Source organism: Misgurnus anguillicaudatus, chromosome 1 (genome assembly GCF_027580225.2).
Source record: "Misgurnus anguillicaudatus chromosome 1, ASM2758022v2, whole genome shotgun sequence".
NCBI lineage: Eukaryota > Metazoa > Chordata > Actinopteri > Cypriniformes > Cobitidae > Misgurnus > Misgurnus anguillicaudatus.
Genome location: NC_073337.2, coordinates 24,706,600 through 24,724,358, shown reverse-complemented (window position 1 = coordinate 24,724,358; position 17,759 = coordinate 24,706,600). Strand labels below are relative to the sequence as shown.

General features: G+C 34.2%; 1 protein-coding gene across 5 annotated transcripts in view; it reads left to right on the top strand.

Annotated features, from left to right (window-relative positions):
• abcc9 (ATP-binding cassette, sub-family C (CFTR/MRP), member 9) overlaps positions 1–17,540 on the top strand; it is a 53,044-nt gene extending 35,504 nt beyond the window's left edge. For 3 of the 5 annotated variants that reach the window (XM_073868600.1, XM_073868592.1, XM_073868589.1), the window contains 10 exons: positions 324–425; positions 838–958; positions 4,323–4,453; positions 4,962–5,040; positions 8,706–8,814; positions 11,765–11,868; positions 12,003–12,136; positions 12,427–12,489; positions 13,455–13,636; positions 15,779–15,919. In XM_073868600.1, coding sequence (XP_073724701.1) covers positions 324–425; positions 838–958; positions 4,323–4,453; positions 4,962–5,040; positions 8,706–8,814; positions 11,765–11,868; positions 12,003–12,136; positions 12,427–12,489; positions 13,455–13,592 — 981 coding nt within the window. In that variant the 3' untranslated portion in view covers positions 13,593–13,636; positions 15,779–15,919. Of the gene's footprint in view, positions 1–323; positions 426–837; positions 959–4,322; positions 4,454–4,961; positions 5,041–8,705; positions 8,815–11,764; positions 11,869–12,002; positions 12,137–12,426; positions 12,490–13,454; positions 13,637–15,778 lie in introns of all 5 variants that reach the window. The other 2 variants (XM_073868605.1, XM_073868590.1) reach the window with 1 other exon arrangement.
• Positions 17,541–17,759: the final 219 nt, after the last annotated feature.

Here is a 17,759-nt window from a genome sequence, read left to right as displayed (position 1 = left end):
TTTATATAACATGCTATTCAGTGGATAAATACACTATAAGCATCTTTTAAGCAGAATTACGGTGTCTTCAATGAACAACTATTATTTTGTTTTGCTCGAAGTGTAGCAAATTAATGGCCGATTGTGGCAGTATTTGACTTCCAAACGCAAAAATAAAACATAATAGCGCTAATAGATTTTATCTTGATACATACGTGCATTCAAAATAGTGTGTATGTGTATTTACTCAAGTATAAATGTAAAGGAGTACTTTAAGCCACATGCAAGTTTGATATGAATGGTTTTATATTGATATTATTGGAAAAAAAATGTTTTCCTCTCAGGATTATCTGGGTGCTATGATTGTCCTCACAGCCGCAGTTGCAGCTATCTGGTCCTCATCTCAGTCGGGTCTGGTTGGACTGGGTCTAACATACGCCCTTACTGTGAGTAGTTTAATTTAAATGTTTAGCATGCATCAGAGATAGTTAGGCACATCTCCATGACTTAAAGGGATAGTTCACCAAAAAATGAAAATTCTGTCATCATTAACTCTTTTATATTTTGAAAAATTTATAAAAAATATACATATATATACATATTTTGAAAAATGTATAAACAAGCAGAAGTGGGGCACCATTCACTTCCATAGTATTATTTTTTCCAAATATGGAAGTCAATGGTGCCCCAGATCTGCTTGCTTACAAACATTCTTCAAAAAATCTTTATATGTGTTCAGCAAAACAAAGAAATGTATACAGGTTTATAACAACTTGAGGCTAAATAAATGATAGCAGAATATTAATCTCCTTAAAAAGTCATACACCTCTTAAAAGGGACGTTCTGTTTTGTGTTAAGGTGACAAATTACCTGAACTGGGTGGTGAGGAATCTGGCAGACCTCGAGGTCCAGATGGCTGCAGTGAAGAAGGTCAACAGTTTTCTGAGCACAGAGTCTGAAAACTACGAGGGATCTATGGGTAATATATAATTTTCCTATCATTTAAAATGTATTTAGTCTTAATTAACGTTTTTTGGAAAGTCATGCTAACCTACAAGATAAAAGATAAGTGGCATCCTGAACAGAGCATTGCATTTGTCCTTAATAAGTAAAAAGATAGGATCTGCAAAATATCTTATTCCTCTAAACTTGTGCATTTCGCGGACAGAGCGACCTGACACAAGCCACTGAGAGCGATGTGAAAGGAGCGTAATACACCTAAACAGAGGAAACAAAATAGGAGATGTGTCTTATATAGACTTAAAAATGCTGATATGCAGACTATAGAGTTTAATGAATATAGATACATCAGATAATTTGATCTCGAGAGTGTTTCATGAATGCTTGAGTTAGCATAGAGAAATCCGATTTTTGGCAAGTCTGAGCACAGCTTTAGACATTGCTGAGATCTGTAAAAAAGTTGAGAGGTTACTGTGATCTCATTGTTTTTTCTTTCTGATAAATTGTCATCTGCTCAGTGACATAATGGAAAGTTTGGCTTTACGGTTGTATCACGAGACTAAACTGTTGCAGTTTGACACCATATATAGCATTGTTAATTGCTCGCTTGCAATTGTCCAGGCTTCTTCTCGCCTTTGATCTATTATCATTTGCTGGCTGCAGTTGAAGTACTTCAGCTCACCAAAGTGAACGTTAAGATTAAAATCACTGGATTATATACACACAGAGATCTTGGACAATAAGCAGATATATTGTTACATGTTGGAGAAAAGGGAGCAGCCTAAACTCTTCAGTATGTGACTACTGTAGATTTCATCTATCAAATAGTGTTTTTATGTATTTTTCATATTTATATGTGAGCTTATATAATGTTTAGATTATTATTTAGGTGCTTTTGCTTTTGTTTTTGTTTCTAACCTAAGCAATAACAACATTTGTCCCTTTGGGTTGTTTGGGTGTGACCGTAAACAAGCTTAAAATGGTACCTAATGTGCAAAATCCACTTTTACAAGGTGTTTGGACATAAATATGTCAGGAGTGTGTGAACACAACCTTTTTTAACTCCCATTAAACTGTCTCATTAGTATGGAAGCCTATTTCTGCCACAGTTTGTTTAACAATTATATATAATTAGTAACTATTATGACATAGTGTCTCGCAATAATGAGAAACTTTCTCATAATAATGACTTAGTAATTGAACATAATGAGAAACTATGTCAAATTTTCCAAATTACTTTCTCATAATAATGAGATCATAAGTCAATATTTCCACTTAGTATCTCATAATAATGAGAAACTTTCTAATATTATTGACTTAGTATCTTAAAATAATGAGAATCTGAGTAAAATGTGACATAACAACTTAGTATCTCATAATAATGACTTAGTATCTCAAAAAGTATAATGAGATACTAAGTCATTATTATGAGATACTAGGTTGTTATTATACAATACTAAGTTGTTATTATGAGCTACTAAGATGTTATTATGAGATACAAAGTCATTATTATGAGATAATAAGTCATTAAGATGAGATACTAAGTCTTTATTATGATATACCAAATCATTATTATGAGATACTAAGTTGTTATTATGAGATACTAAGTTGTTATTATGAAACAAAGTTGGTATTATGAGATTCTTAGTCATTATTATGAGATACTGTGTCTTTATTATGAGATACTAAGTCGTTATTATGAGATACTAAGTCGTTATTATGAGATACTAAGTCGTTATTATGAGATACTAAGTCGTTATTATGAGATACTAAGTCGTTATTATGAGATACTAAGTCGGTATTATGAGATAGTAAGTCGGTATTATGAGATAGTAAGTCGGTATTATGAGATACTAAGTCGGTATTATGAGATACTAAGTCATTTATATGAGATACTAAGTCATTTATATGAGATACTAAGTCATTTATATGAGATACTTAGTCATTATTATGAGATACTAAGTCGGTATTATGAGATACTAAGTCATTTATATGAGATACTAAGTCATTTATATGAGATACTAAGTCATTATTATGAGATACTAAGTCGGTATTATGAGATACTAAGTCATTTATATAAGATACTAAGTCATTATTATGAGATACTAAGTCGGTATTATGAGATACTAAGTCATTTATATAAGATACTAAGTCATTATTATGAGATACTAAGTCGGTATTATGAGATAATAAGTCATTTATATGAGATACTAAGTCATTATGAGATACTAAGTTGTTATTATGAGATAATAAGTCATTTATATGAGATACTAAGTCATTATGAGATACTAGGTCGTTATTATGAGATAATAAGTCATTTATATGAGATACTAAGTCATTATGAGATACTAAGTCGTTATTATGAGCTACTAAGTTGTTATTATGAGATACTAAGTCGTTATTATGAGATAATAAGTAATTTTATATGAGATACTAAGTCGTTATTATGAGATAATAAGTTGTTATTATGAGATACTAAGTCGTTATTATGAGATAATAAGTTGTTATTATGAGCTACTAAGTTGTTATTATGAGATACTAAGTCATTATTATGAGATAATAAGTTGTTATTATGAGATACTAAGTCGTTCTTATGAGATACCAAGTCGTTATTATGAGATAATAAGTCATTTATATGAGATAATAAGTCATTATTATGAGATACTAAGTAGTTATTATGAGATAATAAGTTGTTATTATGAGCTAGTAAGTTGTTATTATGAGACACTAATTCATTATTATGAGATAATAAGTTGTTATTATACAATACTAAGTCGTTATTATGAGATAATAAGTCGGTATTATGAGATAATAAGTTGTTATTATGAGATACTAAGTCATTATTATGAGATAATAAGTTGTTATTATGAGCTACTAAGTTGTTATTATGAGCTACTAAGTTGTTATTATGAGATACTGAGTCGTTATTATGAGATAATAAGTTGTTAAGAGATAATAAGTCGCTATTGTGAATTTTTGCTCCCTCCCAAATTGGGGCATTTTGGACATGCTCTGTGGCTTATTTTGAGCTGAAACTTCACAGACACATTCCATGCACACCTGAGACTTATATTACATCTTATGAAAATGGGCATAATAGATGCTTGACACAGCATTTAAAGCTTTAATGCACATCATTACAATCTGCATAAAACAATATCAGAATCCTGAGTGAAACAGGATATGCAATAAGGAAATGTGGGGTGGGACTTATTTTATTTAATTTGAAATGACTGGACAGTACAATTTGGTGTCAGATGGCAAAATCATGGCCAAAATCTTCTTCAGAGGAACCTAAATCCAGATCTTTCCTTGCTCTGACCAATATGCATTTTGTTTTGCTGGCCTTATCATTGTTCTCCTGTGTTTTTGTTTGATCTCAGATGTCTCACAGGTACCAGAAGACTGGCCGCAGCATGGAGAGATAAAGATCCAAGACCTGTGTGTACGTTATGACCCCATGTTGAAGCCTGTCCTCAAAGAAGTCAACGCTTATATTAACCCTGGGCAGAAGGTACGCAACTCTTGATGCTTTTAAAAGTTATTAAAATTATTTGATCTATCGACTTTTCTACATGATTACAGTTCACTCTTGAATCAGCAATCAGTCTTGTGTCACACGTAACAGTCAGCTGTGGTTTTGTCACAGTGGTGTTTATTTTCTCATTGCCCAGTTAAGCCACAGTTCTTAATGTAGCTTGCATTAAAAAATCTTTCTGTTAACATTTTATTTATACACCCTAAAATCTTTGCAATTGTTGCAGATACCCTTATCAGTTGTTACTTTTAATAGTCTAGATTGTTTTTGCTCACATGTCATGAATTACGATCATCATATAATAATAGTACGAGACCGCACAAACAACTGCATATTGTGACATATTGTGAATTGTCCACACTAGTTTGTTTAATTGAGAAGTACAGCGTGTTTATAAAAGAGCAAACTGAAAATGTCAAGCTGTGTTGGTTTTTCTCTCTCTCTCTTTCTTTCTATCTCTCTCTCTCTCTCTCTCTCTCTCAAGGTGGGCATCTGTGGTAGAACTGGCAGTGGAAAGTCTTCGCTATCTCTGGCCTTCTTCAATATGGTGGATGTTTTTGAAGGTAGGGTCATTTACATGCACATGGCATCTTCCAAGTAATCCTTTAACTTATAATAGTGGATCTAAAATATAAAGTAATCTGTGTCTGTTTCATTAATTAGAAACCCCCAGATAACCGTTTACTTACGGACTGCATTAAAGCCACAATATGTAAGTTTCACCACTAGAGGTCCCTATTAGGTAATAACACGATAACAATAACATATGCGAAACTCAGTGAGTTTTGGAGGTACTACATCCACCATGTAGATACACGTCACAGTCTCACGAAATTTCGTGATATAGTCACGTAACTTTTTGATTCTTTATTCATGATATTGTCACAAATTTTCGTGTTTTTCGTGATCGTATCACGAATTTCTGTTTACGTGTCATTGTCACGTATTAGTTACTCAACTGCTTTTTCCTATTTTCAAACCATTGTCGCTTCGGTTTAGGGTTAGATTTGGTGTTTGGGTTAGGATGTCACTATAAGAATTGGTTTATACAATTTTTTCAAATTTTTTTTATTTTCTGTTTTTAAACCATTGTCGCCTGGTGTTAGGGTTAGAGTTGGGTTTGAGTAAGGATTAGGGCTGGGTATCGATTCAGATGTTCCAGATCGATTCAATTTCGATTCAAAAGCTATCAAATCGATTCGATTTCGATTCAATTTTCGATTCTGGTTCTTGTGTCGGTTTTTATACTCGATTATTGATTCAACTCAATGAATATAGATTAAATACAAATACTATATTAATAAAAAATAACAAAGTTTACAAGTGGGTAATTAATAAAAAGAAATTAAAAGCCACAACACTAACCTTGTCGTCTTGCTTGCAAAATCTAAAATGCTTCCATACCTCTTACTTTTTATGTGAAGGTAGCATCAACGTCGATGAACCCCCTAAAACCGCTATTTTAACTCATTCACCACCAGCCTTTTTGAGAAAAGTTGCCCACCTGCATTTTTGTGATTTTAACAAAAGTTTCACAAAATTCCTTGCAGGAAAAATTATCTTCTATAAATATATAAACATACAAATGATATCAAATTAAAGAACACACCCTCTGTTTTTAAACAAACAATAAACAAACAAACAAACAAAATGGGGAAAAAACTTTCATTATATTTTTTTACTTTTTCCACTTAATTTAACCACTAAAATATGGATATTTCTCTTCAAAAATACAACATTTTGAGCAAAAAGCTTAAAAAATTGTGTTTTTGTAAAGGAATTTATGTTAGAGATCAGACTCAGAATGACTATCAAACATAAAGGCATTTAAAATCAATCATTAAATCTTTTTAACTTCCGTTTTTGATAAATTCGGTTTGGTATTACACTTTCACTTTGAAATTCGTCCAGAAAGGCATATTTATTAGTTAAATATTAACTCATAATTGACGAGATAACTCGTCAATGGCGGTGAATGAGTTAAAGAATGACAGGCTCCTTGGTAACATCGCGCAAGGCAAAAAAGAGGGTGACATCTAGTGAAGAAGACTAGTAATTTGATTAACGTTAATCTTACGTTTAATGTTTGCAGGAACAAATATGGGGGGAAAAAACGATTCTGCTCTTTGAGAATCGATTCTGAATCGACCACGTTTTAAAAAACGTTTTTGCCCAGCCCTAGTAAGGATGTCATTTTATGTAAATCTGACCCTGAACCGAGGCGACAGTGGTAAGGAAATAGGACAAAACAGTTGAGTAACCAATATGTGACAATCACACGTAAACAAAAATTTGTGATACAATCACAAAAAAAACACGGAAATTCATGACAATATCACGAAAAAAGAATCAAAAAGTTACGTGACTATATCACCAAATTTCGTGAGACTGGCCTGTGTACATCACGTGACATACGTCCTCATAACAACAAGTTACTCATTAACCGGAATATCGTTAAACAAGCGCAATTTGAATACAAGGGACAGCTGTTTAATATATTAAGAGTTTGGTGCCAAAACGCAATGAATCCATTTTAACTAATTTGGTTAATATTTGTTTTCTATACCAAGAAGGTGACAAGATGAAAACCACTATTTTCTGTTACAAACTTTCACATAGCATCTTAAGGTTATAATAACATTAAAAATTCAAATCTATAATTTGATTTTCAAAGATTTATTATAAAAAATGATGATTTTTTTCCACAAAATGCAATAAATCCATGACAAGTTTTTTTCAAAATGCTATAAATCTATTGAATCACTATATAAATGTGCATTAATCTTTGCCATGTTATATTCATTTAGTTGACTAGTGGTATACACTGATAAAAAAATAAACATTAATGGCATTAATAAAAACACACACAACTGTCATTGCTGCAGCCATTCTTGGGACGTCGTCGCTGAACTTTTTCGAAAGCGGTCAGCTGTAAAAAAATTTGGTCCTGCTAGATTTTCGTTGACTTCGAGAAAAATAATGGAAAGTTTTTCATAAGATCCTCTGGAGTCAATGTGTTAGTATGACAGAAGCTTGATGCTGTCCTGTGAGAACAAGCAACAGCCGACATTTTTCCTTCGCTCGAGGGCCTCTCACGTGAATTATTCGATATTGATGGCTTACGTTTCTTCCCCATCACAGAAAACCATCACAGGTTTATCAATGCCATCAAAAGTAGTATCTTTGTATCTTTTCACATACTGTTTTTCGAATACTATGAATTCGGACATACTACTCGCCTCGCATACTTCTTTTCGCCTACTATATAGTATGGAAGTAGGTGGCTTCGGACTCAGCCGAAATCACTAAAGGGTGACAAGTGACAAGCTATTATTTAAAACAGGAATTTCTCTGGATTTACAAATCTTTGGGAACTTTTGGGATAATGTAAGTACACAAATGCATAAAAATATATCACACTTACATATTGTGGCTTCAGATGTGTGTGAAATTTGTCGATACAGCTGTTTTTAAAGGGATGGTTCAACTAAAAATAATTTACTCATTCTAACATTGTCCTAAACCTTTTGAATCCAAAATATATTTTGATAAAATATCCTCTTTTGTGTTTAATAGAAGTAAGAAACTCATACAGGTTTAAAACAACATGAGGATGAGTTAATGATGACAGTATTTTCATTTTCGGGTGAACTATCCCTTTAAGTCTCTCAGCTATTATAGTCTTACACCAGAAACCTTTATTTGTTTGTCCATATTGTTTTTTTTTCTGTTCTATGTATAGTTAGAGTCACTTTGACAAACAGCCATAATGTCATTGTTAGACATTAGCTACAAAGAGCCGCGAGTCTCGTCGTAAATGTTATTATAGTCTGTCATATTTCAAACAAAACGACAGGCATTATTTTCCAAGTTTATCATATTATCCAGCATGCAAGGATAACTTTATATTTCTCTCACGTAGTCAAAATCAATCTTCAGCCAAATCAAACAGCACACGCTGCTTTTGTGCACAAGAGCACGGCCGTATGATGTGACAACGTGCACAGACCTCTCTTCTCCGTGTCCATATAAAGCTAAAATGGAAATTTTGGAAGCTATGTTTGGGCTTAAGTGTTAAGTCAAGATATTGTAAACTGACTTTAACATCTCAAACTAAACAAACCTTTAGCGAAGAAGGACTTTATGGAGATTTTGATTGAAGCGTAAGAGTTTGCAATGTTAAAAATGCATGTCATGTTTTTGTAACGGATCGTTTTTGTTGCTTAAGGGAAAATTGTTATTGACGGCATCGACATTTGCAAGCTTCCACTGCAAACCCTGAGATCTCGTCTGTCCATCATCCTGCAGGATCCAGTGCTGTTTAGCGGCTCTATCCGGTACAATCACATTCATCCAAACATACAGACACAAATAGATATAGCTGATTGTTCAGTTAAAGGTCATTTTTTACTTGAAATCTTGATTTACGAGATGTATAACATTTGTCAAAACGTTTATCTCATACACTAGAATAAACAAATAAATGAGTTTTGATCCATCTTTCAGTGGATTTTGGTATAATGTGTGACAGATGTAGATTCTGTGTGCTATGTCAATGATATTTAAAGGATTATTGAAAATTCTGTCATCATTTATTCACCCTGACGTTGTTCAATCAAACCTGTATACATTTCTTTGTTGTGCTGAACACAAATGTTAATACCCAAACTGATTTGAGGCACCATTCACTTCCATAATAAAATCTTTTTTATATAATGGTAAAGTCAATGGTGCCCCAGAAAAAATCTTTTATTCAGCAGAACAAAGAAATTAAAAACTGCAAATGATGACATAATCTTTTAAAATATAAATAAAAAATATATATAAATAAAAAACAGAAGTTTTACTATATTATAAAATAACTTATATTTGCATTATCCCTCCATACTGTACACATTGACAGATGCAGGGCTCAGCTGACCAAAACAGATGATAAACAATCACTTCCTGTTCTGCTTTTTTACTCAGATGTTCAGCATAAACATTTAGTTTTTCACAGGAACACTACATGAGTTGAAATAGTGGGGTATCTATTTATTGGCATGCACACTTATGCTTTTGAAGATCTTAATCCGTGTTTGCCAAAGTATCTGAGGGATTTATGTTATCGGATATGCTACAAGTGTCATTAGCTTCAAACCTGTTCGGACGTCTCACGGATACCACATGTCATGTTTGTTGTTGGAGACAGTAAGCATATGGGGTTTGTTTAAAGAGTCCTCCAGAGGATGTAAAGGAAAATAAAACTTCCAGAAATCGTCTGGGAATGGTCTCCAGTAAGCGGTTGCTATGACAATATTTATATGAAGATTGGTCCCAGCAGACTTTAATCAGTATATGCAAACATATCTCTTATGATGCCCATAGATTTAGACACGGATTTAGATTTTTATTTATATAAAGCCATGGATTCTGGGTTTTGAAGCCATTTTAGAGGAAAAGATGATCTGAGTTCATAAGCACTGACTTTTGTTTTCATTGGGTACGTTAACATGAGTCCCACGAGTGTCCTGTGTTCATTTAAAGGAATAGCACCCCAATAAATGAAAAAATTAAGATTCTGTAAATTTGTAAATGTCAGGAAATAGTTATAAAAGTCATATAGCGTACAAGCTGTAACTGACTTAAAGGTGCACTGTGTAACTTTTAGAAAGATCTCTTGACAGAAATGCAATATAATATACATAACTATATTATCAGTGGTGTAGACCTTACATAATGTACTCTATTGTTTTTATTCCCTTAGAATGAGCAGTTTTTATCTAAATAAACCGCAGGTCACCTTACATGGAAGTCGCCGTCATGTTTCTACAGGAGCCCTAAAGGGACAAACTGCTCTACAGAGAGTTTTTCGTCACTATGTTGTCTCAGACGATGATATGTTTGTCCTGTGGCGGCTACCGTAGCTTCTCTATGCGTTTCGTAAGGGAGGGATGAGCTGTGGACTGATGAGCTGTGGTTGCAATTCACAATCTCACCAATAGATGTCACTAAAATCTACATTTGTTTTTACTTTATTTACTGGCTTTTATCCAGAGCGACTTACAGCACAATGCATTAAAAGTATACTTTTTTATCAGTTTGTGTGTTCCCTGGGATCAAACCTTTTGCACTGCTAATGCAATGCTTCAACACTGAGCTATATTTTATGAGAAAAAAAGTACATTTAAAGGAATATTCCATTTTCTTAAAAGAAAAATCTAAATAATTTACTCACCACCATGTCATCCAAAATGTTGATGTCTTTCTTTGTTCGGTCCAGAGGAAGTTGTGTTTTTTGAGGAAAGCATTGCAGGATTTGTCTAGTTTTAATGGAATTTAATGGACACCAACACTTGACACTTAACAGGTAGCGGTTTTTTTTCAGCGGAGTTTCGAAGGACCACAAACGATCCCAAACGAGGCATAAGGGTCTTATCTAGCGAAACGATTGTCATTTTTGACAAGAAAAATAAAAAATATGCTCTTTTAAACCACTACTTTTCGTCTAGGTCCGGTCCAGCGCGACCTAATGTAAATGCGTAGTGACGTAGGGAGGTCACGTGTTACATATATAAAATGCACATTTGCGGACCATTTTAAACAATAAACTGACACAAAGACATTAATTAGTATCAGTTGACATACAACAACGTAGGAACGGTCCTCTTTCAACACACTTGTAAACACTGGGGCGGAGTTTCGCGTTCGTCCTCTGTGACCTCTTGACGTCATGACGTATTGCGTGGGGTCAGCTGGCGCATCACGACCGGATCTACATGACGAGAAGTTGTGCTTTAAAAGTGTATATTTGTTATTTTTATTGTCAAAAATGACAATCGTTTCGCTAGATAAGACCCTTATGCCTCGTTTGGGATTGTTTATAGTCCTTTGAAACTCCGTTAAAAAAAACTGTTAAGTGTTGAGTTAAGTGTTAAGTGTTGGTGTCCATTAAAGTCCATTAAAATGAGAAAAATCCTGGAATGTTTTCCTCAAAAAACATCATTTCTTCTCGACCGAACAAAGAAAGACAGCAACATTTTGGATGACATGGTGGTGAGTAGGTTGTCCGGATTTTTCTTTCAAGAAAATGGAATATTCCTTTAAGGCAAGCATGTTTTTGTCCCACAGACAAACTTAAAAGTCACACAGGATTGTAATGACACAGGGGTGACTAACAGATTTTTATGTGACGGACATTCAGAAAGGGAATTTCAGAATTGCTTATCTTTCAGAGTTAACAAGAAAATGAGAATTTTGAAATTGCGTTGCTCATCTGCAAATGCACATGTGTCTGTATTTCGGCAGGTTAAATCTCGACCCAGAGCGTACTTGCACTGACGACAGGCTTTGGGAAGCCTTGGAAATCGCCCAGTTAAAGAATATGGTGAAAGCACTTCCTGGAGGACTGGGTGAGCCTGACAGTTTCAACCCCTAAATCTCTATTTAAATAAAATACTGGATCTTTCTGACCTTTCCTAATCATTCAGTATTGTTCTGTGATTTGCGAGCACCTATAAAGCATCAAATTGATCTCTTTCTCCAGACGCTGTTGTAACAGAAGGAGGCGAAAACTTCAGCGTGGGGCAGAGACAGCTGTTCTGCTTGGCAAGGGCTTTTGTCAGGAAGAGCAGCATCTTAATTATGGATGAGGCAACAGCATCTATAGACATGGCCACGGTACGACCCATTCTGTTAGCTAAACAATTACCGGTACTTAAATAGCCACGACTGCATTGCAACAAAATTGAAGTTGCATAGAAAACAAAAATCATAACACACTTAATAATGAGACATTACTGTGAGAAACAGGAAAATATATGAGGTGGAACTTGATTGAATTTATCTGGTATTGACTGGACTGTGAAAAGTGGGTGTTATATAACATAATGAAGCGGACGCTATAAAGTAAAATAGCAGTATTTGTATGAACATGAATTAACAATGACTTATTTTGTGTGATTCAACAGGAAAATATTCTTCAGAAGGTTGTGATGACTGCGTTCGCGGATCGGACGGTTGTCACCATAGCCGTGAGTTACCTTATATCATCCTGATCTAAACACACACAAACCCAAGTCTTAAAAAAGATTTTAAATCAACAAAACACTGGATGACAATGGCACTCTTTTTCATTAAAAGCCCTTATTGTGTCTTGGCTACATGTACAATAAGTTAAAAGAGCTCTCCTATTATTAGACATTTGTTAAAGGTCACCTAATATGGCAATTTTTCAAGATGTTATATTAGTGTGCTTGTCCCTAGAAAATATGCCTGTGAAATTTTAGGTCCAAATACCCTATAGATTATGTTGAAAATGCCCATTTTTGGGTGTGCTGGAAAAATTGCTGTTTTGTGTGTGCGTCTCTTTAAATGCAAATAAGCTGCTGCATCCCTCCCCGTTTACAGTTGTTTATAATTTTTAATAAGACAATCACTTTACTTCATTGTTCATTATGAATGTGTGGTAATGAATTATGTGAAGAAGATTTAAAATAGAAATTATGACCTGTGGTTTTTGGATGGTTGTGGGCGGGGCTTGTGCAAAGTGACATCAGTTTGCTCATAGCTTGTCCCATGAAACTGTTGAAGTTTTACATGTATTTTTATCATTAAAGGGTGGTTGTGTACACAAACAGTTATGTTCAAACAACATATAAAAGTGAATGTCTCATATAAGGTGACCTTTATGGACTTTTAATACATTCCAGGCGTTGACATTTCCACTTTTTCCCTTGTTTTTCTCCACCAATCAATATTTTCTGACAGTTTAATGTAAATCTTCTTGCATTAACATACATCGGCTCCTAACTAAGCATTAAAAATGTTTTTTTTATCTAAAAATTGACTGTAGCTCTGAATAAATGCATGCTCTTTGTTTGCTTGCCTGTTTTCACCACGTTTCACTCATTTTCTTCTCACACTTTAATCCTCTCTGTTTTTCTCTTTTCCTCTCTTTCTGTCTTTATCCACCTGTCTGTTTTCCTCTGTGACACAGCACCTGGTTTCCTCCATCTTGGAGGCGGAGCAGGTGCTGGTGTTTTCCGCTGGGAATCTGGTAGAGAGCGGCAGCGCTGCTAATCTCTTGGCGCAGGAGGACAGCCTCTTCCTCAACTTAGTACGGAAGCACAAGTAGGCGTCCTCTGGCTCCGCCCCTATGCGCCTACACCTGACACATTGGTTGGTAACCAAGCTTCCTCTAGTGTGCCATTACACAAAATTATTTTGGTCACCATCATCACATATACTGTTAAAAGTGAAAGCCTACAATTAGTAACACTTTTTCACCTTAAATTTTTTAATTGTTACCAATTGAGTAGATAGGACATTGCATATTTTTCAGCCATTTTAACCTCCTGAGACCCGAGCTTTGTTTGGCTTGCCTTTTAGATTTCTTCCAGCTATTTGGGGTCAGAAAGAACCAATTAATATAATAATCAAATTTTTTTCAGTGTAATTGTCCACGTTAGTGTACAACCGGTTCCAGTTACACCGAATTAAGTATTATGGTGCAAAAAACAAAAATGTGTTGTTCACGTATGTGGACACACCTGGGGCCTCATTTATAAAGCGTGCATACGCACAGATTTGATCGTAAAGTGTGCATACGCAAAAATCCACACACAGCAAAGTCCATATTTATAAAAACGGTCTTTGATGTGAAAATGTGCTTAGCGCCACGTCAAGGTCTGAGCAGACGTACGCACTTTTGTTTGTGCCAATATAAGCCATTCTTGCTGCTCGAAATTGGGTTTAAACATTGACAAGCACTCTTATATATGTCAAGGACATTAATTAGGCATCGTTTAAAGAAAATCATTTGCGATTTATTTCACATCTGAAAGAAAGGGGTACGCGCATTTTCTGTGCATAAATTCGGTTTATGAATCACACATACGCATTTTTGATAAAAGATCGTAAGATCAAATGTAGGATGGTTTCTACGCAGCATTTTATAAATGAGGCCCCAGGTCTTAGGAGGTTAAACCAGGTATAATGTTAAATCAACTTTAAATGGAGAATCATGTTTGACTGGCAATTAGGAAAGGATTTATTTCCATCCAGGATCCAGGGTATTTTACAATCTTTTAAATAAAAGACCCAGATGGCTGCACCTGCTATCGAAATATGTAGTATTTTTCCAAAATTGTCTTCTTTGTGCAAATCAGCAGTGATAAAGGAACAAATTATAAGGGCCTAGAGAGCAAATTTGCATCTTTTTACTTAAAACATTTCTACATTCAAAATGAAAACCAAAGTAGAAGTAAAGTTGGTTTAAAAGTGTTTAATATTCTCATTTTGCATGTAAATTAACTAGGATGGCTACACTCACTGTAAAAAAATCCACAGCATTTTTGTCTAATCAACATATATTTTTATGTTACTTTAACTTAAAAAATAAAGTTAAAAAAATTTCAATTTTTAAGTTATGTCAAAAACTTTAAATAGTAGGTTGAATTGACTTGCAAAAACAAGTTGTTTTAACTTCATGCTGCATTTTTTAACAGTGCTGTAAAATAAAAAGTTGGTTTAACTTAAAAAAGTAAGTTGCCTGGTTGGCTAAAAATTTTCAATTAATTCAACTTAAAAATATTAGTCAACAACTTTTTTTTGTTAAATAATATTTTTAGGTATTATATATTTATATATTTAGGTATATATATATATATATATATACAGTACAGGCCAAAAACTTTGGACACACTCACTCGTTCTTATTTTTATACATTATTCCATATAACATAATATTAATAATAATAAACTCATCCAAACTATGGCATAAATAATAAAATATAACAAATGCAACTTTGGAAATTATGTTGGAAATTATCACCCTTTGCCTAGAAATAGTTGAACCGTATGCGTGTCATTTTTTTAAGAAGCTTCTTAAATTTTCAATTTAGGATGAATTTTAAGATTTAATTCATATTTAATCTGGGCTCTTATTGACTGCTTTTTCTTCAATATTCATAAGTCATCTATTTCAAAAATAACATTTTAAAATAAAATTTAAGTTTTCTAATAACAAAAATTAATCTCTTTGGCACAGATATATTTTTGTCCACAAAAGTAATTTTAAGCATTTAACCATACGCCTTCAGCTTAAGTGATTTTTAAGATCATAGTTAACATTTTAGTCAAGTGTGTCCAAACTTTTGGCCTGTACTTTATACAGACAGACAGACAGACATTCAGATCGATTGTTAACAAAAGTAATTTTATTAACATTAGAACACAATTTAGAAAAAACATTTTTTACACATTTTTTTTTTAATCTTTTTGCTAAATTGCTCAATTGCCTGTACGTGTTTTTTCCCACAGCATCGTGTCCACACTATCCTGACTGCTGATCTGGTCATCGTGATGAAGAGAGGAGTCATCCTGGAAAACGGGAGACCCGAGATTCTCATGGAACAGGAAGACAGCTTGTTTGCGTCCTTCGTCAAAGCCGACATGTAGAGTCAATCGTCTCTATCACCATAATTCGTTCATCCATTACCTTCGCACCAAGTTTGGCCTTATAGAAACGCTGCAGCCATTTTTGCCTCTGTGTTGGCACAAGCATTCAAAAGGTCTGAACTCTTGCCATTTTATATGAAACCCAAGTACAGTATTAGACTTTTTTATCCTTTTGTTACTCTTTTTCCACGTTTTTTTGATGTGTAGTCAAGAACACGTAAGCAATAAGTATTTATCTACTGTGTTTGACTAGTACAACACTGTACAGAGGATGTCTGTCCTTCTGATGAGGTCCGACACTCTCCAGATCTGTCTGTCTGATGTGCATTGCTGATACATTTACATGCCAGGGAGAGAACTGCAGGCCCTCACTTTTGGGGAGTGGCACAGAGTCCACCAAATATACCCTCTTTATACGAAAGCGATTGTATTTTATACTTTGCATTATATTCCTCTTATGCAACTACTTAAACTTTTTTTTTTTGCTTTGATATTTGTTTGCATAACTTTTTTAAATCACACGTGCATGTGATTTTGTCATCTTGGCTGGTTTTGTTTTTATTTAAAGCATTTGCGCCTTATTCAAAATCTCAAGAAAGCTTAAGCAATGTCCATTTACCCCCAAAATATAAATAAATAATTTGTTACTGGGACCTAATAAGATGATCTTCTTGACTCACATGCTATGAAGTTGTCATAACAATTTTGCGGTCTCCCAACAGCCAAGCGATGTATTGTACACATAACTGTCTCTGTTGCTCTTATCTTCCTTTAATGGTGTGCCAGACTATCCTAAACCATCTTCCCTCGGACCTTTAAACCTTCAGCTTTCTTTATTCTCAAACAGGCCCAGCCAAAGAATGTTGTAAACGAGTCTTTGTACGGACATGAGAGCCACGCTGTGATGTGACGATACTAACACAGACAGAGATTTTGTGAATATGTGCGGTGTGATGTCACACTCGAGTGTTAATATTCCAGTTACCTGTAAATATAACCATGTGCGTAAAACTTCAGCCGACACGCTTCACACGCTCGCGTTATAGGACAGAATGTAACAGCTGCAAGCCAACACAGAGATGGAAATTTGAGATGGATTCAGACTTGTACTTAAAAATAAAAATGAATTAAAGAGCTTGTAACAACACAAGGTCCACAAAGAAATGCATTTTTTTGTGAATATCATGACACTGTTTATATAATAATGTCTCTCAGGTACTTCCTGTCACTCTTTTCGATGTGAAAAAGCAGGCTTATTTAAATCTGTGTTGTACAGCAATACTTTTGCTTTGATATTCCAAGAAATAAGCGAATTTTTAAAAATGTAATATATTAAAATACTTTGAGACCTGATTTAGACTTGGCCTTGGAAGACTTGTGAAAACACTTAAGACTTGGACTCTAGAGACTTGAACGTGTCAGCAGGAGCAGATTTCAGTCTCCCATATCAAAGTTTAATAACAGATGCTGTTTAATGCTAATTTTACGGAAATGCATGTTGGTCATGTCAGACTGTTTTATGTACATATGTAATTAATATGACATTTGTACCATAGGCATTTAACAGAGTGTGCCTAACTTTTTTTTACACATCAGCTGAAAATAAAATTGCTTTTTGTGCTTATTTCCCATGAGAGTCATTTTGTTCAAGTGCAATTGGTCACTACATATTTTTGATAATGCTCCAGTCATTATTGTCATGATGTTTTCAAAGCCAATATACACTCACCTAAAGGATTATTAGGAACACCAATATGCTGTGTTTGACCCCCTGAACTGCTTTAATTTTATGTGGCATTGATTCAACAAGGTGCTGAAAGCATTCTTTAGAAATGTTGGCCCG